General features: G+C 41.9%; 1 protein-coding gene across 1 annotated transcript in view; it reads left to right on the top strand.

Annotated features, from left to right (window-relative positions):
• The first annotated feature begins 15,923 nt into the window (after positions 1-15,923).
• The window catches only part of LOC126419545 (alpha-tocopherol transfer protein-like), a 66,040-nt gene continuing 56,759 nt past the window's right edge, over positions 15,924-25,204 (top strand). The window contains exon 1 of the mRNA XM_050086734.1: positions 15,924-16,062. Coding sequence (XP_049942691.1) covers positions 15,924-16,062 — 139 coding nt within the window. The remainder of the gene's footprint in view (positions 16,063-25,204) is intronic.

Here is a 25,204-nt window from a genome sequence, read left to right on the forward strand (position 1 = left end):
TCCTGGTTCACGCCAGATGAAAACCTGACGAGAACCACTGTTTAGTCTATACCTGGACTCGTCCCTGAACATAACTTGGGACCACTGTTCCAGTGACCATGTACTGTGTTCTTGACACCAGGCTTTACGGGCTCTCGTGTGACCAGGGGTCAGTGGAATGCACCTTGCAGGTCTCCGGGCGAATAAACCATGTCTGTTCAGGCGTCTGTAGACTGTGTGTCTGGAGACAACTGTTCCAGTGGCTGCGGTAAGGTCCCGAGCAAGACTATCTGCAGTACTCCGTGGCCGTCTGCGGACACTGATGGTGAGATATCGGACTTCTTGTGGTGCTGTACACTGTGAACGTCCCGTACTGTAGCGCCTGGACACGTTTCCTGTCTGCTGGAATCGTTGTCATAATCTTGATATCACACTTTGTGGCACACGGAGGGCCCGTGCTACGAGCTGCTGTGTTTGACCAGCCTCCAGTCGCTCTAGTATTCTACCCCTCATAACGTCATCAATATGGGTTCGTTGAGCCATTTTCAACACACAGTTACCGTTAACACGTCTGTAAACGTCTGCACACTTACTCGCTGCACCGTACTCTGACATGCACCAACACACCTCTGCGTATGTGGACTGCTGTCAGCGCCACGGTGCGACGACCGCAGGTCAAATGCACTGCATGGTCATACCCAGCGGTGATTTAAACCCGCAAACCTCCCACCAGAGCGTTGTTTCACCATGTATCAGCAGTGTCCTTAATTTATGAGCATGAGTGTACAACAGATTATACAGAGTTGTTATTAGTTACGAATTGACATAGATTCACGCACTAGCAATTCCATATGTTCCTAGATAGCTTGACAATGGCAATGGGGCCGAAATAAGGTTATAGCAACAGATAATAACAACTTAATAAAAAGTCTTTGAATACAGCAGCGTTCTGGCTTGCTGAACAAGACACATATAACGCAGAAGAATTTAAAGTTAATAGTAACGCGTGCACCCTTAAGAAGGGTCTTACGAGAAGTCTACAATACTTTTCACCGTCTGATTGAAAGGTTTATGAAAAAGTCCCGGGGAATTCTCGTAATACATAAAGTCAGTGAATTAGTCCAAATCTCCCATTCAGTCTCTCGTGTACTCGTCTGGTGTTGCAACTGAAGACAGCAAAGAGGCAGGTGAAATATTAAATTCTACATTTTAAAACGTATTCAGGAATGAAGGCGCTGCCATACCAATGTTTGACTCCCCCACTCCCAGGTACAGAGGCATCATGCCCTGACGGAACATTAGTTAGAATTTATATTTAACGCCGTGAAGAATTAGCTCCTTAGCTAACTCATACCTATCGATAATCTCTTGCTCAATGAATACTCCCACGTAACTGGAAAAAAGTACACGTTACTCCTGACTGCAAAAAATAGTTTCGTGTTAAATAAGACACTGAAATTTTCGAACATAAACTCGGTTGGAATATGAGGAACATGTTGGGCGTGTAATCAGGTTAACGTTGCAGATATTTCAAGCTATCTGAGTAGTTCCGACTTTAATGTCACCCAGGAGGCTTAAGATGGTGAGAAAGTTGGTACGCCTTAAACAATTATAATGGACTCTGTTCAATTCCGTTTTACGTATGGGCTTTTGTTTGCGCTCGGTAGCTTGGTACTGGAGTCCAATGAGAACATGCAGCTGTCGGACTTTCGAGTCGCCCCCGAGATATCATGGATTCATTACTTAATCTCTGTTTGTCACTCATCATAGCTGCGCGATCGATTTGCAGATAACAACTACTGAGCGGTGTCTTAAAAGATACATTACGTGTGAGTGCTGTGTGAGCGATCGTTACGTCGCGTGTAGAAGCTACCCGTAGTGTTAAAACTCGTGTAGCAGATCACTCAAAGGTTAGTGAAAAATTTACGGTAAACTTCTGATTAATTATTGCTCATTCTTAACGAACTTCCATTTATTTTTGTCTCTCTGTGATCGGTTGTACCGGTAAGAGACATTCAGTTATTCTACTGCCAAAATCGGAATTAAAGAAATTACACTAAAGCTGTGTCTTAAAGAGTCAATCCATATAGCAAATTAAGTGTAAGCAAGCACACTGGCTAAAGTCCCAGGATTCATCGCGCTAACAGCGTGTACCACCGCCTCTGTACTTCATAGTGTTCTCAGTTCCACTAAGCAGAGAGGCCACGAAGGTCTCCAGGTGTGCCATCTATATCACAAAACGGCTGACCCATTTCGTGGTCCATGACGCACAATCCCAGGTGTAGGTTTCCGGCTTCTAGAGATGACCAAAATTTTATTTTCAATGTTTCACATTATTACTGTCGTATTTACAGTCTTAAAATACTCATGAAGAGTATTAACTTAATCCACTCATTAAGAGGTATACTCTTAGGTTAGAAGTTTAACTCAGTGAGACAAGCATTAGAATTAGATACTGTGTGTATGTTGTCACGCAGCATAACTCACCCATGTTTCAGGAAGAGATCCCTTAACTTTACACATAATCTCAAACCTTTACCATAAAAGGAAAGAAGGATACCGCTAACTACGAGGACTATTCGGAAAGAAGAACAATCGATGGTGAAATAGAAACCACATTGAAAATCAAAACTGTTTTATTTGCAACAGTTAGCTACACCTTCCAGCTGCTTCTCAACATAGCGCACCTCCGAATTGGACACCTGTCGTAGCGTTCTACCAATTTTCCAATACCATCGTCATAGAAGATAGCCTCCTGTGCTTTCCGACAATTTTCTGTGCTGGACTGTAGTCTTTGTCTGAGCCAGAATGTTGTCTTCATAGTCAGCGGTTCATGTGAGCAGAGATGAAACTCAGAGGGAGCGAATTACAGGCTTCAAAGCGGGCGATCAAATATTTTCCATCGAAAACGCTGCAAGAACAGCTTTATTGCCCCTGCTGTTTGCGGCTGAAAACTGTCATGAAGAAGGAAATGCATGACAGGTACGTTATGTGGGATTATGTGAAATCACGCGAAATCTCACGGCAGGCACCCATACTTCGCGAGGGATGCTATTTATCTAGGCATCTTTACGTGATTACTGTGCGCTCACAACTGAGAAGAGCGACATGACGCTATCTACGGGCGTACTAGAGACACTGCAAAATGCATCTGTCCAAAGCTTCATCGAATTTTCACCGTTATCTCCATTTCGCGACTGGTCGTTCCTTATTTTCCGAATAGTCCTCGTAGATTTTCGCTATTCATGCAGTAAAACTGCAACAGCAGGCACAGTCATCATAATTTTCCAACTCCAGTTTCCCACATGTGGTGTACAAGCGCTCGCCATCTCCTTCTGTCATCATACATCTTACAACTTTCCATTTGTGTCCTTTCTCCTCCACATCTAATCTTACAGTCTCTATTTAGCATTTTCTTGTTGCTCCCCGTGGTCTTCTTCCAACGAGGTTCAGGTTGATGTACCTTTCCGCAGGTCTTTCGCTGTCCATTCTCATTACGTACCGATGCCACTAAACCCTGCGTTTCTTTGTGACATTTGTAAGCGAACCACAATAACAGATATTTGTCTCTTCCCCTCATTTCTGATTTTGTCCTTTCTAATTGTTTGATTCATAGTTGTAATGAATATCATTTCTGTCGTCTGAATTCTGCTAATGCCTTTGGTTAGGAGGGTATATGATTCTAAACCATATGTAAAGACTGGTACCAGGAAGGTGCGGTACATGGTCGCTTTTGCTTTTCGTGCCATTTATTCTTCCAGAGAAGATTTCTGATTTGACTGTGCAAATTGGATGCTTTCTGTGTTCTGCTGAGTACTTCCTGCTTAATGTTCACATGTTGAAACGTTTGTGAATTCCTAAGGGACCAAACAGCGAGGTCATCGGTCCCTAGATTTACACCCTACTTAAACTAACTTATACTAAGAACAACACATGCACTCATGCCCGAGGGAGGACTCGAACCTCTGGTGGGAGGGGCCGCGCAATCCATGACATGGCGCCTCAAACCGCGCGGACACTCCGCTCGACCCTGCTTAATGGTGTTGTCTTTCGAGGTCATGCTTTCCTAGAGCAGGCATGACATTTTAATTTATTAATTCTGTACTGCTAACTCTATTCGCAATAAATATTGAAGACGGTATCCAAGTATACCACTAAATGTACCCGCACATCTTATCGTTGCACGACACGCGGTTCAGGAGAAAGGGTGTCGTTAATATTCAGATGTCTGGAAAACGGAGCACGAAATACTCAAATTGGTTTCAACCAGTGTTTGACAATGAGAGCGCTTAGTGACTTCCAACAAATTTTAAACATAACTTCAGACCTCTTCTAATCTTTTTCACGGTTACATGCTCAATGGAAAATATTAAACACCTAAATCGTTTGCAGCGTAAATAGAAATTTCGATCTGTTCTTTACACGGGAGTTCGAGTCTTTGAAGAATGGGGGTTTACTGGTACGGAGTAAAGACCTTTACTGATGTTTAGATACTACACAGCGGAGATATTGATTACAAAGTTTCACACGTTGCTCCACATAGTCCCAAACATTTTATTTGGAGTAAATATCGAGTGATCTAGCGGGAAAGTCGAGTGACATACAGCACGCATGCGTATAGCCGTATTAAGATGGCTGTTGTCAACATGGTAGATGGGAGTGTCCACAGAATACTCATCATGAAGCACGAAGCAGCAGAAGGAAGTGTAAAATGGGAATCGAAATAAAAATTCTGATTCACGTCCACGATGACCTCGATGAGTGTGCTCAACTCATTTTACGAAAACTACCTGAAAAACCAACACAGAACCACCTCCATCCTGATCTACACCACCACACAATGGGCGTTAACCGTCTCATAGGGTCGTCAGCACACTGGACGCCTTGCACGTTTTACCTGCAGTTATACATTTGTATATCCAGTGTTTCATAAAGAATGATCTGATTGCAAAAACCCCATATTTATTTATAAAAAATACCACAACATGAGATGGATTGCAAAATACCCACTAAACATTAAAGTTTTAGCTACGCTATTACAAATGCACATGAGACCAGCAGCAGCAGCACGAACATAATCTAGACGATAGCTAAATTCGTCGTAAACTTCACATAATGTATCTGCTTTTACAGAATTTATGGCGGCTGTTGTTCTGTTCTTCACATATTCTACGTCACGAGATAAGGGAGATGAAGACACTTTGGTTCACATATCCACATAAGAAAAAAAATCACATGGGGTCATATCTGGCGATCTTGGAGGCCAAGAGTGCTGCGTAGGGTCTCTGAGTCCCGTGCGCCCTAGCCAGCGTTGAGAAACTCACGTATGATGTGTGACGCTCCATCCTGTTGGAAAAGGAAGTTATCGCAATTTCCCTGAAGTTGTGAAAAAATCCAACTCTCCAGCATTCGAAAATATCTTAACGCTGGATGGGGCGCACGGGACCCCGAGACACTGCCCGCACTCTTGGTCTCCAAGATCGCCAGACCTGACCCCACGTGATTTTTTTTGTGTATATGTGAAGGAATGTTTGTTGATCTCCCCTTTAACTCGTGACATAGAAGAAGTGAAGAACAGAATAACAGCCGCCATAGCTTCAGTAAAGAGAAATATATGGTGTAAAGTCTATGACGAATTCAGCTATAGTCTAGGCATTGTTCGTGCTGCTGTTGGCGTACACATACAGCATTTGTAATAGCTTCAATATTTTGTGACTATTTTGCAACCCATCCCATGTTTGTAGTATGTTTTTATCAATAAATATTGGGTTTTGAAATCAGGTCGTTCTTTTTGAAACATCCTATAAACGCTCCAAGGCCACCAGTATTTTATTTTAAAGGAATAAGTGTAATTTTGTCCGGAGAGTGTTGTACACAGCTCTTGCTCGTAATCGTTTCTGGTCAAAACGTTTCTTAGCATAGCATCGAACACAGTTCTTTAGTTCAGGCGCTTGTACGTTTCCGTGGATTCTCTTGCAAAAACGTTGCACTGTTTCGAAGGCGCAATTGCTCATCATCGCACTACGATGGTTTCCACTATTGATGGGAGATGCAGGTAGCCAATTAACTGTGGTGAGACACAAATGCAGGTTGCAGGCAGTATTTGTCAACTCTGGAATCCAGGTAACAGCACTGTCATTGAAATTGTATTAAAAAAGTTGTTTTGAGGACCGCCGAAACCGAAGGTGCAAGGTACGGGACTTCCGATTTCCATAAATGCGTACGTTTCTGTAGCTCAGGTGATTTCAGAAATGTTACAAGGTTTTCGTGAAATCATTCGACAATCTGTCCGAGAATTTTAGCAACATTTGGTTCATCGAGGAAGTGTTATATAGCACAGGCGAAAATTTACTTTGTTGTCTTCAGCTGATTATACCATACAGGGTGTTACAAGAAGGTACGGCCAAACTTTCAGGAAACATTCCTCACACACAAATAAAGAAAAGATGGTATGTGGACATGTGTCCGGAAACGCTTAATTTCCGTGTTAGAACTCATTTTAGTTTCGTCTACCTACGCTCAATGGAGCACGTTATCATGATTTCATACGGGATACTCTACCTGTGTTGCTAGAACATGTGCCTTTACAAGTACGACACAACATGTGGTTCATGCACGATGGAGCTCCTGCACATTTCAGTCGAAGTGTTCGTACGCTTCTCAACAACAGATTCGGTGACCGATGGATTGGTAGAGGCGGACCAATTCCATGGCCTCCACGCTCTCCTGACCTCAACCATCTTGACTTTCTTTTGTGGGGGCATTTGAAAGCTCTTGTCTAAGCAACCCCGGTACCAAATGTAGAGACTCTTCGTGCTCGTATTGTGGACGGCTGTGATACAATACGCCATTCTCCAGGGCTGCATCAACGCATCAGGGATTCCATGCGACGGAGGGTGGATGCATGTATCCTCGCTAACGGAGGGCATTTTGAACATTTTTTGTAACAAAGTGTTTGAAGTCACGCTGGTACGCTCTGCTGCTGTGTGTTTCCATTCCATGATTAATGTGATTTGAAGAGAAGTAATAAAATGAGCTCTAACATGGAAAGTAAGATTTTCCGGACACATGTCCACATAACATATTTTCTTTCTTTGTGTGTGAGGAATGTTTCCTGAAAGTTTTGCCGTACCTTTTTGTAACACCCTGTATACTCACACCGACAAATCTTGTATCTCAAGTGTTTACGCAACCTGTCTGTCGTTCACAATCGACAGATAAGCAGATAAAACTATTATCAACTGCATACGAAGGTCATAAAAAGAAAAACAAAAAAATGGTTCAAATGGCTCTGAGCACTATCGGACTTAACATCTGAGGTCATCAGTCCCCTAGAACTTAGAACTACTTAAACCTAACTAACCTAAGGACACCACACACATCCATGCCCGAGGCAGGATTCGAACCTGCGACCCTATCGGTCACGCGTTTCCAGACTGAAGCGCCGAGAACCGCGCTGCCACACCGGTCGGCTAAACAAACACAATCTCATTGAATGTGAATATGTATTTTAAAGGACTGGTACTCATATGTGTCTCTTGTGTGCTCTTGAAAATATTAGAAGTTGCTCTGTGGTAAGAGAAGTATGTGTGCCATGAGGCAACCCAGCAGAGCATTTCAGCTGCTGTGAACAGTCTGATGCTTGCGAAATACTCATCTTACTTCTACAAACACCATAACGAACAGTTTTAATGTAAAAAAACTGCACAATGTACTACTTCATGTTGCTGGTGGAGTACCTCCCTACTTTTAAATCATTCTGTAGATCGGCCTACTCTGTTACTTAGAAAAAACTTTCTTCCGTGGACTTACCATTACTTCACGTAAAGGACTGGAACCTATTCAACATGCAGACAGTAATTAATTACAAATGCTTCTAGTTGTCTGGCAGTCATCTAAAATATTGGTCCTCTTGAGGGAAGTTGGTGTTTTACAGAGAACGTACGTGTTCCTTATGAAGTCCAAACAGACATTCAGCTCGTTGTTTCAGATAACTGACACTTGGTATTAAGGATTCGTCTCCATTATATGATCACCATGTGGTAATTTGTAAAAGGAAACTACGAAAAAGTAGCAGCGTCCTGTTATTCGTGATAAAGGGCAAGTCAGACAACTTTAACTATTACTGAAGAATTGAGAGTGTTGTTCCTCGGAGTACTTTTCAGATTTTCGCTTCTGTAGAGCCCTGTAATAGACGTTTATAATATTTTCGTATTTCATGTTGAAATGATGGCATTTACTTTATGTGTGCTGCAGTCCTTTTATGAAATTACAAAAACTACTCCGAAAAAGTATGGTTTTTCCGAATATTATTAAAAAGTGTTCCAAGCGACAACAACACGTCATGTACCTATGAACAAATACTCTGTTGAGATTTAACAGTGTTGCTTTCGAAAAAAATCTTGTCGGTACTGTTTGTAATTGGCTATAATAATTAATAAATAGAATCAAATTGGGAAGAAGTATTATGAGACACCAGTTATAAGTTAAAAGCTTTCACAAATGCATATTTCCATTTTCAACAACGGGCAAATTGTTAACAAATTAAAGAAACTCTTTGTTTTATCATAATTCCAGTCTTGGATCACAATGTTTATTATTAAATACATTATTAATTTCTGTCGGTAATGACCATCTGCAGTCCTGGCCATAAACGTGTTGCATTACACGTATCATGCCATTACATGCAATTGTGCAGTCACACGTAATGGCGTGATATGTGTAATGCAACACGTTTTCGCCCAGGACTGCAGATGGTCGTTACTGACCTAAATAAATAACTTGTTTACAAACAAACTTCGTGATCCAAGACTAGAGGTATAATAAAGCAAATATTTTCCTGGATCGCTGGAAACTTACTCATGGATATGTCACAACTTGATAAAGAAACTCAGTTCCGATGCAAATTTTACGTGCTGCATGCTACAAGACCTTGGCCATTTTCATGCTAGAAGCTGGTAACTGAGTTTACTCATCAAAAAGGTTTGAAAATGAAAAAAAAAGAATGTTTTCCAAACACCTTTATTATACAGCATTTAAATAAGTATAAATCGTCATATTTATAAACAGTGCGCAAAACACAATTTCACATCTCTTAACAACGAACGCAGCATAAAATGCCGGACACCGCTTATGGTGGTTGGTAGTGCGCATTACTTCATGTGATTCTAAAATCAGTCACTAGATTTAAGCACCGACCGGGAAACATGACGTGTTCCTAGGTACACCTTTCTCCCGGTGCAACTCTCTCGAGTAACCTTTTTCTTTAATTATAAGGGACACATGATATTTCCCCCATAGAATAAACCTGGAATGCGTTGGGAAGAGGCATATTCTCAAGCCATACTCCAACCGACGATGTTCATGAATTTAGTCAGAATGTGTTTCACCCATTGCAAGAAACTCCTCAAAGTGACATTCGGAGGCTGTCTACCTCTATGGCAAATGAAAACAAAAGTGCCCACATAAGTTCTCAAAGGCTAAGAAAACCCAGCATGTCCTTCCTTATGGAGTATGTTGGTTAAAATCTTATTCCTGTTGAAGCCTATTTTCAGTACAGAGAAAACAATTCCCACTGATGAAGAATGCTGTGAGTGTGTACTGCGTTTTGTGTGCGTCTACCAACAGTTGAACGTTCCTGGTGGAAAGCGCTACACAGCATGACTAGAAGATGTGAGTGTGCGGTTTTAACCATCTCCGATATTTTGAGAAAGCTCGAATCATTGGAACGTCATACCGACAGATCGCTCAAACATTTTCCTGCAGTTCGATGACTGCAGAACGACTGGTTACATAGTAGAACCATGGCAGCAACGTGCAAAAGGAACAGGCACAAGGGGCTCCGGAATGACTACGCCACAACAATATCGAGGGATTTTTCGACAGTGTCTGATGAGTAGAAAGATGACAACAGTTGGAAACATGTTACTGGAAGTTTGGAAAAGATCTCGAGTTACAATGCGTCGTTTATAGTTGACACCTTACTAAAGGCGTTAAAGATTGATACGGTGTACAGGCAGAGTCGAGTAGGACACTGAGTAGCATTTCTTAGCGTTCACTGTCAATCTTGCTTTTGTTTGTAGCAGTCAGATCGGGGCCGTCCACTCCGTGGACGACCTGGCGATAGGTCACACAAGGTAGGGACTCTTTGACATGCACACCTCCCAAAACTCCTGTAATCATGATGTAGGTTGCTATTGGGTATGACAACATGACTGATTTGGTAATTGTTGAAGAGCGGCTGATTGCTTGTCGGTATGTCGCAAGAACAGTAAAACATGTTGACAAACCCTCAATGACCAGAGGAACAAATGACATATTCCAGCAACATAACGCAACAAACCAGTAGTTCACGCCACAAACGTCTCGAGAAATGCACGGATCCTCGACCGGCCTGCCTGATTCCCTGATTTGTCCCCCACAGAATAAATCTCAAATGCGTTGGGAAGAGCCATATTTGCATGCCAGCCTCCAACCAAGAATGTTCATGAACTAAGGCAGAATGTGTTTCAGCCATCGCAAAAAACTCGTCAAAATGGTATTCGGAGGCTGTCTGCTTCCATGCCACATGAAAACAAAAGTACCCACACAGGTTCTCAAAGAGTATGAAAACTCTAAGCTACCGACAGCCGAATACTGAACGAATTACAAACGAGAGAAGCATTAAGAGTAAGTTGAAAACACCTAAGAAAGAGATAGAGGAGTAAAAGTAAATAAAGAATTGACAGTATGTGAACGCTGAAAGTATTCTCGTAATCAAACCAGCAGCGTTTAGCTTTTGGAAAAATCCTGAATGTGATACTTCTAAAAAAACTAATAATTTAAAATGTAAGAGTGCACTGATCATTCAGTAATTTTGGGGTAAATCTCAGAAACTGCATGCAATGTATTCTGTTACGATTAAACGATAATATATTGTCTGTAAATCACTGATTCGTAAATTATACAAATACAGCTTTAACAGCGACGTGTCATTTCTAGATAGAAATTGTACAACTGATTCTTTTGTGTTTAGTTGTACATCGTCGATATATAGAGTGTACAAATATATAGGACCACAATTTCAGCATTCATTCATTACATACGGAAGAAGAAAATAAGTTATCTGCGAATGGTTGTGGAAAAGTTTGTTTGTATTAGAACTCACTTTATATAGCTGCTGGTAGTAGATTAATCCCTGTAAATTTTCACAATGAACCTGTATAGACTATCGCGAATCCTCACGCAATTGTTGATGCACGAAATCTACAACGAGTTTTCTGTTAACGTTTGGTCAGAAATTACTTGTGTGTGCATGTTAGGGACCCACATTCTTCAATCCAGGGGCAATGGACAAAATTTCAGTGTTCCCTTGAAGAATATTTTTCTTGATCTGCTAGAAGCTGTATTCTTTCAGGCAACGAAACACGTCCTTTATCGTGGATACAGTTCTGCTTCATTTCATTGATAGTGGTCATCGGATTTTAGACAGCAGATTTCTTGAACCATGGACCTTGCTGCTGGTTGGGAGGCTTGCGTGCCTCAGCGATACAGATAGCCATACCGTAGGTGCAACCACAACGGAGGGGTATCTGCTGAGAGGCCAGACAAACGTGTGGTTCCTGAAGAGGGGCAGCAGCCTTTTCAGTAGTTGCAAGGGCAACAGTCTGGATGATTGACTGATCTGGCCATGTAACATTAACCAAAACGGCCTTACTATGCTGGTACTGCGAACAGCTGAAAGCAAGGGGAAACTAAAGTCGTAATTTTTCCCGACAGCATGCAGCTTTATTGTATGGTTAAATAATGATGGCGTCCTCTTGAGTAAAATATTCCGGACGTAAAATAGTCCGTCATTCGGATCTCCGGGCGGGGACTACTCAGGAGGACGTCGTTATCAGGAGAAACAAAACTGGCGTTCAACGTATCGGAGCGTGGAATGTCTGATTCCTCAATCGCGTAGGTAGGTTAGAAAATTTATAAATGGAAATGGATAGGTCAAAGTTGGATATAGTGGGAATTAGTGAAGTTCGGTGACAGGAGGAAGAAGACTTCTGGTCAGATGAATACAGGGTTATAAATACAAAATCAAATAGGGGTAATGGAGGGGTAGTTTTTGGGGGGCTGCAATTCGATAGTAGGAAAATGAAGAGAAGGAAAAGTTTTAAGTGAATATGGAATGGAGTAAGGAATGAAAGAGGAAGCCGCCTGGTAGAATTTTACACAAAACATAGTTTATTCGTAACTAACATTTGGTTTAAAAGTCATGAAAGAAGATTGTGTACTTGGAAGAGCCCTGGAGACACCGGAAGGTTTCAGATAGATTATGTAATGGTATGACAGAGATTTAGGAACCAGTTTCTAAATTGTAAGATATTTCCAGGGGAAGATGTGGACTCTGAGCACAATCTATTGGTTATGAACTGTAGATTAAACTTGAAGAAACTGCAAAAAGTTGGGAATTTAAGGATATGGGATCTGGATAAACTGAAAGAAGCAGAGGTTGTAGAGAGATTCACGGAGAGCATTAGGGAACAGTTGACAAGAACGGGGGAAAGAAATACAGTAGAAGAAGAATGGGTAGCTTTGAGGGATGAAATAGTGAAGGTAGTAGAGGATCAAGTAGGTAAAAAGGCGAGGGTTAGTAGAAATCCTTGGGTAACACAAGAAAAATCGAATTGAATTGATGAAAGTAGAAAATAAAAAAATGCAATAAATTAAGTAGGCAAAAAGGAATACAAACGTCTCAAAAATGAGATGGACAGGAAGTGCAAAATGGCTAAGCAAGGATGGCTGGAGGACATCTCTAAGGATGTAGAGGCATATATCACTGGGGGTAAGATAGATACTGCCTACCGAAAAATTAAAGAGACTTTTCGAGAAAAGAGAACCACTTGTATAAATATCAAGAGCTGAGATGGAAAACCAGTTCCAAGCAAAGAAGGGAAAGCATAAAGATAGAAGGAATATATAGAGGGTCTATACAAGGGTGATGAACTTGAGGAAAGCCGCTCGGGATTAGCCGAGCGGTATTGGGCGCTGCAGTCATTGACTGTGCCGCTGATCCCGGCGGAGGTTCGAGCCCTCCTGCGGGCGTGGGTGTGTGTGTTTGTCCTTAGGATAATTTAGGTTAAGTAGTGTGTAAGCTTAGGGACTGATGTCCTTAGCAGTTAAGTCCCATAAGATTTCACACACATTTTAACAACTTGAGGACAATGTTATGGAAATGGAAGAGGACGTAGATGAAGATGAAATGGGAGATATGATACTGCGTGAAGATTTTGACAGAGCACTGAAAGACCTAAGTCGAGACAAGCCCCAGGAGTAGACAGCATTCCATTAGAACTACTGATAGCCTTGGGAGAGCCACCCCTGACAAAACTCTACCATCTGGTGAACAAGATGAATCAGACGGGCGAAATACCTCCAGGATTCAGGAAGAATATAATAATTCCAGTCCCAAAGAAAGCAGGTGCTGACATGTGTGAAAATTACCGAACTATCAGTTTAATAATTCACAGCTGCAAAATACTAACATGAATTCTTACATAAGAATAGAATAACTGGTCGAAGCCGACCTCGGGGAGGATCAGTTTGGATTCAGTAGAAATGTTGGAACATGTGAGGCAATACTGAACCTACGACTTATCTTAGAAGATACATTAAGGAAAGGCAAACCTATGTTTCTAGCATTTATAGACTTAGAGAAAGCTTTCAACAATGTTGACTGGAATACTCTCTTTCAAATTCTGAAAGTGGCAGGGGTCAAATATAGGTAACCAAAGGCTATTTACAATTTGTTCAGATACCAGATGGCAGTTATAAGATTCGAGGGGCATGAAAGGTAAGCTGTGATTGGGAAGGGAGTGAGTCAGTGTTGTAGCCTATCCCCGATGTTATTCAATCTGCGTATTGAGCAAGCAGTAAAGGAAACAAAAGAAAAAATTTGGAGTACGAATTAAAATGCATGGACAAGAAATAAAAACTTTGCAGTTTGCCTGTGACTTTGTAATTCTGTCAGATACAGCAAAGGACCTGGAAGAGTAGTTGAACGGAATGGACAGTGTCTTGAAAGGTGCACATTACATGAACATCAACAAAAGCAAAACGAGGATAATGGGATGTAGACAAATTAAATCAGATGATGCTGAGGAAATTAGATTAGGAAATGAAACACTTAAAGCAGTAGATGAGTTTTGCTATTTGGGGAGCAAAATAACTGATGTTGGTCGATGTAGAGAGGATATAAAATGTAGACTGGAAATGGCAAGGAAAGCGTTTCTAAAGAAGAGAAGTTTGTTAACAAGAAATATAGATTTAAGTGTCAGAACGTCTTTCTGAACGTATCTGTTTTTAGTGTAGCCATGTATGGAAGTGAAACATGGATGATACCTAGTTTAGACGAGTAGAGAATAGAAGCTTTCGAAATGTGGTGTTACAGAAGAATGCTGAAGATCAGATGAGTATATCACGTAACTAATGAGGAGATACTGAACAGAATCGGGGAGAAGAGGCATTTGTGGCACAACTTGACTAGAAGAAAGGATCGGTTGGCAGGACATGTTCTGAGGTATTAAGGGATCTTCAGTTTAGTACAGGAGGGCAGCTTGGAGGGTACAAGTCGTAGACGAAGAGCAAGAGATGAATACACTAAGCAGATTCAGAAGGATGTATGTTGCAGTAGTTACTTGGAGATGAAGAAGCTTGAACAGGATAAAATAGCATGGAGGGCTGCATCAAACCAGTCTCTGGACTGAAGACCACAACAACAGGATATTAAGATGCGGACTATTTCCTTGTCTCTACTTTTTCGAACCTAAACCTATTACTCGTGTATTTGTGGGAGCTTTTCAAAGCTCGAGTGTATCGAAAAACAGCAGTAGTAGTTTCCTTTTGTCACTACACTGGAATACTGCCAAAACATACGAACTATTTCTGGGATACTTACACGCATCCGGGATTCAGTGTGGCAGGATGTTGAGGGATGCATTAGTGGTAAGAGAGTGCATTCTTAACATTTCATGCAAGAAAACATTTCATGTGATATGCTGCTAATTTATGTTTCTGTGCGTTTCCCATGACAAATATGCAATGAAAAGATATAGGAAGTAATTTCTGAGATACGAATAAAGTGAGTTCGGACCTATATCCACATAGTATATTTTCCTCAGCTGTGTCTGAGAAATGCGTCCACCTTTGACCGTAACTTCGTGTTAAGCTCCGTACATCGAAAAAAGCCGCATATCAAGAACAGAATGGTCTTGAATTTCTACTTTACTGTACCATCAGTCAGATTCATACTTATATCCCTGTTTTCCAGACAAGCAAAGATAAGTGAGAAGCCGTTTACGAATTTTTTCCCAAAGTTCTTTATACTACGGTTTATGTGAAAATTACGTCCCATCTGCATAGCTAAATGCTTTGGATAAGTCAAAAGAGATACTGTGTTGAACCCGGTTAGTGCTCGCACAACAATTATTAAACACAGCCGGCCGGTGTGGCCGTGCGGTTAAAGGCGCTTCAGTCTGGAACCGCGTGACCGCTACGGTCGCAGGTCCGAATCCTGCCTCGGGCATGGATGTGTGTGATGTCCTTAGGTTAGTTAGGTTTAATTAGTTGTAAGTTCTAGGCGACTGATGACCTCAGAAGTTAAGTCGCATAGTGCTCAGACCCATTTGAACCATTTATTAAACACATGTGATGTTGCTGCTTTTTAATAAGTGACGTTTCAAACTGGTTAGTTGTTGACGCAGAACACGTAGTCTTGTCACCGACACCAGATATGGGGTCATGTTGGTTCTAAAGCAAGAACCAGATCGTGCTACGAGGTGTTTCGTGGTGTATTATCACCATCTGTTAAGTAACGCAGGAGCTCAATATTTCATGGTACATTACACTCAGTGAGAAGTGCATGAATCGTGGATTATTCTAACATTGTATCGATTGACAACCCTGTGTTGTTACAGATGAGTTACCGGCAGGTTTCCCCCGAACTGCAGGCCATAGCACAGAAGAATCTGAACGAGGACCCCAAGAGAAGAGACGAAGACATCAAGCACATCAAGGAGTGGCTCAAGAAACAGCCCCACCTCAACGCTCGCGATGGTGAGTGATACTGTCCCGCTGCTAGGAATTACGTTCTATTTTACAGAGATACGCTGCTGATCTACATAACAAGTTTTTCGATAGCCAGAGCACAAGAGACACATCAGTTACGAATTTTCTTCTGATCTGTTTTTTATGTTTACTGATTGTTGATTTATACAATTTCCTAGCGTGGTTATCATTTGGATTCGGAAGTAATACCGTTATCAGACTATACAGGTGACGGGTCTTAGATTATCACAACGTAATTTCTAGCAACAGATACATTTCTGTTCCACGATCAAAATCAATACTTTTTCCAAGTAATTTCTGGAAGTAATGTGACTATCATAATACAAAAAAATTAAAGGTTATGTAAATATGTTATTACCATCTGAGTTTCAATACGTTATTGTGACAGTCTGTAGTCCGAACACTGGTTTCATGCAGAAATCCACGCTCGTTTATTCTATGCAACTTTCTTCATCTCTGCAAAAGTACTGCAATCGACCTAAATTTGAATCTGTTTATTGAAGTCGAACCACGGCCTCCCGTTACAGCTTTACCCCTCTATGCTTTCTTCCATCACTGAATTGACGATGCACTGATGCCTCAAGATATATTCTATCAACTTATTCCTTGTAAAATTTGAAATTTTCCCGGCGAATCAACTATTGAAAAAGATTTCGGGCTTGCAGCCTGTCGTCGTAAACTTCACTGCACGGTATTTCGGCTGGACAACTGCCAGCCATCTTCAGGTGAGCCGAACGAGGACGGCTCACCTGAAAATGGCTGGCAGTTGTCCAGCCGAAATATCGTGCAATCAAATTTACGACGACCGACTGCAAGCCCGAAATCTTTTTGAACAACTTATACCTTCTTTTAGTCGAATTGCGCCATAAATTTCATTTTCCTCTAATTATTCGATGCAGTGCTTCCTTCTTAGTTTTCGAGCTGCCCATCTAATCTTCAATATTCTTCTGTGGTATCACATTTCAAAAGAAATTATTCTCCTTTTGTCTGAAATGATTTTCCTAGACTTTTGATTTCTGTGAAAGACCTCACGCCAGGTATATACCGTTACAGAAGACTTCTTAACACAAATTGATGCTGACAAAATTCTCTTTTTCAGAAATCTTTTTTGCTATTCGCCACTCTGCATTTTCTTTCGTCTCTAAATCTCTCATCTTCAGTTATTTCGTTGCCGAAACACCAAAACTCTTCTGCTATTTGCAGTGTTACATTCATCATTCTGATTGCCTCCCCAGTGCCTGATTTCATTCGACTATATTCTCTCTCTCTTGCTTTATATGTTCAGTAGTAATATTTTTTCCTCTATTCCCCAAACATTAATGAAGCTATGCCTGCTTTATGACACGCTAATTGACACGCCATCAGGGTGTATAAGACCGTGAAAGGTAAAAGTACTTTAATCCATACAACTCCAGATAAGGGTGTTCTATACGGCCTGAGGAAAACCCAATTTGGCTGTCCACCAACTAGGAAAATATTCTGACATGAGTGTGTCACACTGTGACACATTCGATACTAACGTTGTTAATTGACGGGACTGCCGCCACAAAAATGAGACGTATCCCAAAGAGGAGAAACACATGACACTCAAGAATAGTGTACAACAGCATTAGAGCTGCACTCGGGTTGTGCTGTGAAAGAAGTGATTGTCAATACCCTATTGACTGTTCAATAAGCTCAAGGGAAGCATCTCTATATTAACGGCGCCGTGTCGCCACTGAGGGAAAACTCGATGAGAGACATTTAATTTAGGATTCAATACTGGAGCTCAGTCTACAGATAGTTGATAAGTCTAAAGTCACCATGAAACCGGAACTTGAATGACATGGAACAATAGTGGCAGATCGATGTTAATGACTGTAACTTTCGCTCAATGACAACTTTCTCTCGTTGTGTTTAGAGCTAGAAAGACTGCCCTGGCTCCTGAGAGAGACAACTCAGTTAGATTTTAATTTAACACAGAAATAGTTCCGCTGTCGGTATCTACATGCTATCCATCAGTAACGGAGCTAAATATAGAACTATACTTATATGGATATGGTGTCTGTTCTTTCGGACATGTCCGAAAGAACAGACACCATATCCATATAAGTATATAGTTCTGGCAGTACCGGCCATGACCTTCCTCTTCTGTGCAGATGCACACGTATTACCCGAACTATTACGGGACTTGGGTCAAAAATGGCTCTGAGCCTTATGGGACTTAATAGCTGAGGTCATCAGTCCCCTAGAACTTAGAACTATTTAAACCTAACTAACCTAAGGACATCACACACATCCATACCCGAGGCAGGATTCGAACCTGCGACCGTAGCGGTCGAGCGGTTCCAGACTGAAGCGCCTAGAACCGCTCGGCCACCTCGGCCGGCACGGGACTTGGAAAGAATCACTTCCACGAGTAACGAGTGTGTTGAGTAGGGACATATAAGGTGAGAAGGTGGGTCTCGAGGGAGGCGTGCGCGAGGTAATCCCTGCAGTCGTTCTATGCTCTATGCCCTCGGTGGCTCAGATGGATAGAACGTCTGCCATGTAACCAGGAGATCACGGATTCGAGTCAAGGTCGGGGTACACATTTTCGCCTGTACTCGACTGAGAAGTTGACGTACGTACACTGACACGTGAAAACCTTGTGACCATTGTTCACCGCGACTTTCAATGCATCCTGGTGGCACACGACGCGGTAAGAGAATTTGGAAACGAATTAAAGACGAACGGAATTATTCTAGAGTCGATACAGGGTGCAAGCCGGGAAATCCACTGACGCAAGTGAGTTTTAGGAGCGACAGATTTTTGCTTCCCAGAACCTAGGAACGAGATTATGGGATATGGGGAAGCCAGTCGACTGTTGCGCATTGCTGTAGTAAGCACGTACGGAAAGTAGTTGAAGGACGGTGGAACCAAGAGTTGGTGACCAGCTTTTGGACGTCCCTGTCTCATCACAGAACGTGCAGGTCAGACGCTTCTCCGCTCCAGAATAGGCGGCGATCTGTGGCAGATGTGACGACGGAGTACAAAGTCCGTCCAAGCTCAAACGGTTCGGAGCAGGCGGTTCAGCGTACGTGGTGGAGCATGGAGCTCTGCAACATATGACACCTGCGTGTTCCCATGTCGATCCAACGATATCGTTAGTTACGACTGCAATAAGCACCGGATCAGCGAATCAATTAAAACGTGTCGTCCGATCTGACATATACGTTTCCCGTTACAACACGTCTATGGTCGTGTCTGCGTACTCGAAACATACAGCACAGCACCAGGCCGGTGGAACCAATAGCATACTATGGGGGAACATTCAAATCGGCTTCCAAACGACGTCTGGTTGAAATCGAAGGCACCTTCACAACTGTCGTCTACGTAAACATTATTTCGGGCCTCCTGTAGTGGCTTCACGCTTGATGTCTTTCCCGATGATGATAGCATCTTGCAGCAGTACAAATGACTTTGGTGTAAGGCCAGAATCGTGCTGCGGTGGTGTTAGAAGTTTGACAGTCAACTCACGTTGATATCTTCGCCACAAAATTCACCTGAATCGAACCACAAGGAACACATCTGGGTTGTTATCAGTTGTCACTTGCACGCCCACTAACAATTAGCCCATGAGTTTAGGAATTATGTGAGTTCTGGAAACCTATCAAGAAATTATATACTGAAGAGGCAAAGAAACTGGTACACCTGACTAATATCGTGAAGGGCCCCCGCGAGCACGCAGAAGTGCTGAAGCACGACGTGGCATGGACTCGACTAATGTATGAAGCAGTGCTGGAGGGAACTGTTACCAGGGCTGTCCATAAATCCATAAGAGTACGAGGGTATGTAGATCTCTTCTGAACAGCACGTAGCAAGGCATGGTATATATGGTCAATAATTTGCAAGTCTGGGACTTTGGTGCCCAGTGGAAGTGTTTAAACTCAGAAGAGTGGAGCTGGGGCCACTCTGTAGGCATTCTGGACGTGTGGGATGTCGCATTGTCCTGCTGGAATTGCCCAAGTCTGTCCGAATGCGCAATGGACATGAATTAAAGCAGGTGATCACACAGGATGCTTACGTACGTGTCACCTGTCAGAGTCGTATCAAGACGTATCAGGGTCCCATATCACTCCAACTGCACACACCCCACACCATGACAGAGCCTCCATCAGTTTGAACAGCCCCTGCTGACATGTAGGATCCATGGAGTCATGAGGTTCTCTTCAGATCGGTACAAGTCCATCCGCTAGATAAAATTTGAAACGAGACTCGTCCGACTAGGCAATATGTTTCCAGTCATCAATAGTCGAATGTCGGTGTTGACGGGCCCAGGCGAGGCATAAAGCTTTGTATCGTGCAATCATCAAGGGTACACGAGTCGGCCTTCGTCTCCGAAAGCCCATACCGATAATATTTCACTGAATCGTTCACTCGCTGACACTTGTTAATGACCCAGCACTGAAGTCTGGAAGAATTTTCAGAAGGGCTGCACTTCTGTCACGTTGAAAGATTCTCTTGTAGTATCTGGTTCCGGCCATAGCGATGTCGGTGAACCGATGTTTTACCGGGTTTCTGATATTCACGGTACTCTCGCGAAATGATCGTACAGGAAAATCCCCGCCTCATCGATACCTCGGAGATGTTGTGTTCCATCGCTCGTGCGTCGACTAAAATACCATGTTCAAAATCACTTGAATCTTGATAACCTGCCGTTGTAGCAGCAGTAACCGTTCTAATAATTGTGCCAGACATTTGTTGTCTTACATAGACGTTGCCGACCACAGTGCCGTATTCTGCTTGTTTACGTATCTCTGTATTTGAATGCGCATGCCTCTAGCAGTTTCTTTGACGTTTCAATGTAGAAGCCATACCAAAGAGGATCGCTGCAGTATAGCGTTCCAAAAGTGCACCAGCACGTTACGCAGGACATTTTCATAATATTTTGGCTCATTAGGGTATTTTAGAATCAGTCTGACAATATAAAGATATGTATTTCAGTATGGTCACTTACTTGAATAAAAGTGTGATGACCAAGATCTGTAAAAGCCGTTTCATCTAAAAGCTTCTGTAGTTAAAAGTTACTCTACTTCCTAAAACCTCGCATTTATCTGTAGTGTAGAGTCTTAATCCACACTCAACTCTTAGGACTTTGCAAAAACAGCCCTTCTATTTCATATGCTTATTCCAAATTAACGCGCGGCTTAAACGTAATGATTCACACCAGTCAAACCGGCTGGTACCTACACAGGAGCGAACTGCCGTCCTTCAATGTGAGACTCTCTTGTCTTTTCACTACACTACATCACGCGGTAGCAGACTACGTTTTAACACTAAAAGACGGCATACAGGCTACTGCCCATAAGCACCGCCAGGTCAAACTGGCTCCATGCTTGTTTATTGCTTATACTGCCTTTTACTGCTCCATTTGTCGCACGACACTAGTCTCCTGTTCTCACATTTGCAGCATACCGCTTTCACACAACCTGAACAAACAGTAGCAGTATGGTTTTCTTTGCTTGAGGTACGCATTTAAAACTTCTCTCTCTATGTTGCCCTCCTTGGTCCACCTTTCGTCTCTTTATATCTTGCTGATACTGTACATACTGCGCTCGAAGCTCTTCGCACAAGTCAGAAACATGCTTCTGTCTGTTATGTCGTTTAACAGACACTCCATTATACAAAACCGCCAGCCGCTGTGACCGAGCGGTTCTAGGCGCTTCAGTCCGGAACTACGCGGCTGCTATGGTCGCAGGTTCGAATCCTGCCTCTGGCTTGGATGTGTGTGATGTCCTTAGGTTGGTTAGGTTTAAGTAGTTCTAAGTCTAGGGGACTGATGACATCGGATGTTAGGTCCCATAGTGCATAGAGCCATTTTCATACAAAAGCCGAATCAAGAATATTGTAAAATATATGCAATGTCCAACGTCTTGTACCGGCTTTTGTAAAGAACATCCCAGCCAGTTGATCCGCAAAGTCTACCCCCAAATTTGTTTTATTGTAAAATTGCACTGCATTACGAGTCTTCTTCTGACTTTCGGACAGAGATACATGAGAGTGAAGTGAACTCAATAACAAAATATTCTTCTTATTTGTTCTTCTTTGATGAACTGTTAGGTTTTTATACACTATAGTCGAGATGAGTGGTTGTTTTCCTGTCTTTGCAGTAAAAGACACCTCTCTTCAGTCACGGTTCAAAGTACCCACTAAAGTTCAGACGGTTTGCAGGGCTTAACGACATAAAGTAACTGTCAGTAGTGACATTAAAACTTTTCCCTAAGTATGGTTCTACAAACCTAATAACAAACTTTTCACCAACTCCTTAATCTGCTTGTAAGGGGGGGGGGGGGGGGGAAGGGGGGGATTCAGCACCATTGCATGGATATCCACTAAGTACGTATTTACTAGAAACACGTAAAAGTAACCAGAATTTTATACGAAACTTGTCGGGCCAGCTTGCAATTTATTGTATGAGTGGGTATCTTGTTTTGGACGGCAAAAGTTGTTCATCATTTACAATATAAGGTTCTGCTCTATAGCATGGCGCACAGTTTTCTAGGTAAGCATTCCAAATCCTTGCGACAAGGGCAAATTTCTCAGTTTTTAGGTGTTCAGAGCTAGTCTACTCGGTAACTTCGATAACTCTGTTTCACCCCATAGTTTCTCTGAGAAACTGAGGACCCAATACTGTTGACCAACAACATTTGAGAGGAAAATTCTTTGCCCCATACGCTCCTCTTGCACACGGTATGGCGACAAAAGCTCAGTCTCAGGCTCTTCAGTGTTTGTTGCCCAAGAATCGTCTTGTGCTCGACGACGAGCCTCAGCTCCAGTGCAGTGTTTGATGTGGCGCATTATGGAAGTACTGAAAACTAACCACCATCCAGTAAGAAGTTTGCCTCTTTGAATTTTCCTTTTAGTGTATGATGTGTGTCTTGTGCTATCCTGCAAAATGTTATGACTTTGCAGGCGAACTGAAGACATGAAAAATGACTGTACTTTTTATATGACTATATCTATTCTTTTATTCGCTGTACAATAGCATATTAACTCATTATTGTTGCTATTTATTATGCAAGCTTTTTATCGTTAGTTTTTATTGTAATTTTACAATCTAAAACTATACACGAAGAGCAAAAATATTACTGACCTCTATTAGAATCCACAATTTCACACAGAGTCCCATCTTTTGCTGTTTTTTTCCTCAGTAATTTTTTGTTTCCCAGTAACAGTTTTTGACTGGCTTCCGGGGGAGGAGGAGGGGGGGGGGAAGCAACTCTTGTCCGAGTTGTTGACCTAATAGAGCTTGAAATTGGATCATCAGAGGGCATGTTGGATGTAGAAACCTCATTTTTCCCTACCCTGTACCATGTTTATATCTTCACCTTCGTTGCACGACTCACTTTCTTCATCTGCAGACACTGTAACTACCACACTTTCTTCATTGTCCCGATTACTGTCAAAAAACTCAAATTCTTCGCCTGAGCGTTTGTCTTCTGTTTTTCTCAGTGCTTCTAGAACAGTAGTTCCAAACCCGGGGATACCCCCAATGTGTAAAATGTAGCTTTCTGATAGGTAAAAACAAGCAACGAAAGGAAATTATTTTTAAAAGATCATTACTACCATACTTATTTCTTAAAAAAATACCGATTATATAAGTTACCAAAAATAACATTTTTTTGTTTTCAAAGACACTAGAGTCTCGATATATCTAAAAAAAATATTGAAATTCGATCCGTTTCCTCAGCCTTGATGGCACAACACCTATTCAACGACATCACACATACGTTTCACGCAGTTTTTAATTGTTTATATAAGCACACATTTCGTTGAAAGTAGTCTTTCAGGTTTATCATCAACGGTAAAATATAGTGTTGTGTTTCGTTTTCTTTGTTGACTGTTTTGCTTGTACACCTAAAAAAGACTGCTGCAACAAAGAAAAGTAAATTTGTGCCTTTGAATATACGTCAGAAACATTTAAACGACGTCACAAAGGAGAAACAATAAAAAATTGATCTAAATATGTGATCGAGGAAGTTATTGTTCATGACTGGCCAAGAAACAAACTTAAATTTGCACAGTTTTATTCAAAGAAATACTCTGAAGAATCTTTCAACCGAAAAACTATAAAGAATTCGAAGTTTAAAAAATAGAAATAGTAAGTCAGGCGTTCTTCATGTGGTTTATTCTTATAAACGTCGTTTTATTTCTTTTCCTACGTAAGTTTCGATAGTATTATTTTCAATAGTTCAAGGTTGTCCTCACCCCGTTCACATCGAATTGTTGAGATATACTGTGCATTGACGCATGAAATGTGTTGGAGGTTAAGCTTGTGAAACTAATACCCGAACATCTTCCACACATAGAACACCCACTACACACATATACTGTACCATGCATCTATGAGACAGGTGCATATCGTGTGCTTAAATATCTCACGAAAATCCCTTCTCTGTGATGAAAGTATAAGAGGCTGTCAAGTGAAAACGAAACAGATACCAAAATGTAGGTAAACTGTTTATCATTTAACATCATACGCCTATGAGACAAGGTGATGCATGCCTTCATGGAAAAATGTTTGTAGTTTCCTGCGGAGCCATGATTGTACCCACGCGTGCCCTTATTTGTCCGAAGCAAATCAACGGCCACGAATATCTTTTTTCCGGGCTTGAAAGACATGGAAATCGCATGGAGAGAAATCGGAACTGTATGAAGGTTGTGTAAGCGCCTCTCAGAGAAACTTCTGCAGCTGGTCGAAACAACCTCGGCAACATGTGGGCGGGCATTATCCTGCTACGGAATTATGCTGTCCGTCAGCATTTCTGGGTGTATTAACTTGACGGGAAACTTCAGTTTTTGTAAAGTGCTTATCCTCCGCTGTCCGTTAATTGTGGTGCCTCGTTCCCGGAACTCAATGAGCAGTGAGCGGCCCCTGCAATCAAAGAAAAAGACCCTCAGGCCTCTCCGGAGTTAGCGTGCTTGTTGTTTCGACTACGCTGCTGCAGTTTCGCTGGGACGCTCTCACACATTCCCCGTACAACCATGATCTCTCCTCACACAATTTCCATATTTTATATGCACTAAAGAAAGGCATTAGTGACCACTAATTCGCTTCGCACGTAGAAGTACACGCCTCGGTAAAATCATGTTCCGAAGGAAACTGCAA

Source organism: Schistocerca serialis, chromosome 9 (assembly GCF_023864345.2).
Source record: "Schistocerca serialis cubense isolate TAMUIC-IGC-003099 chromosome 9, iqSchSeri2.2, whole genome shotgun sequence".
Lineage (NCBI taxonomy): Eukaryota > Metazoa > Arthropoda > Insecta > Orthoptera > Acrididae > Schistocerca > Schistocerca serialis.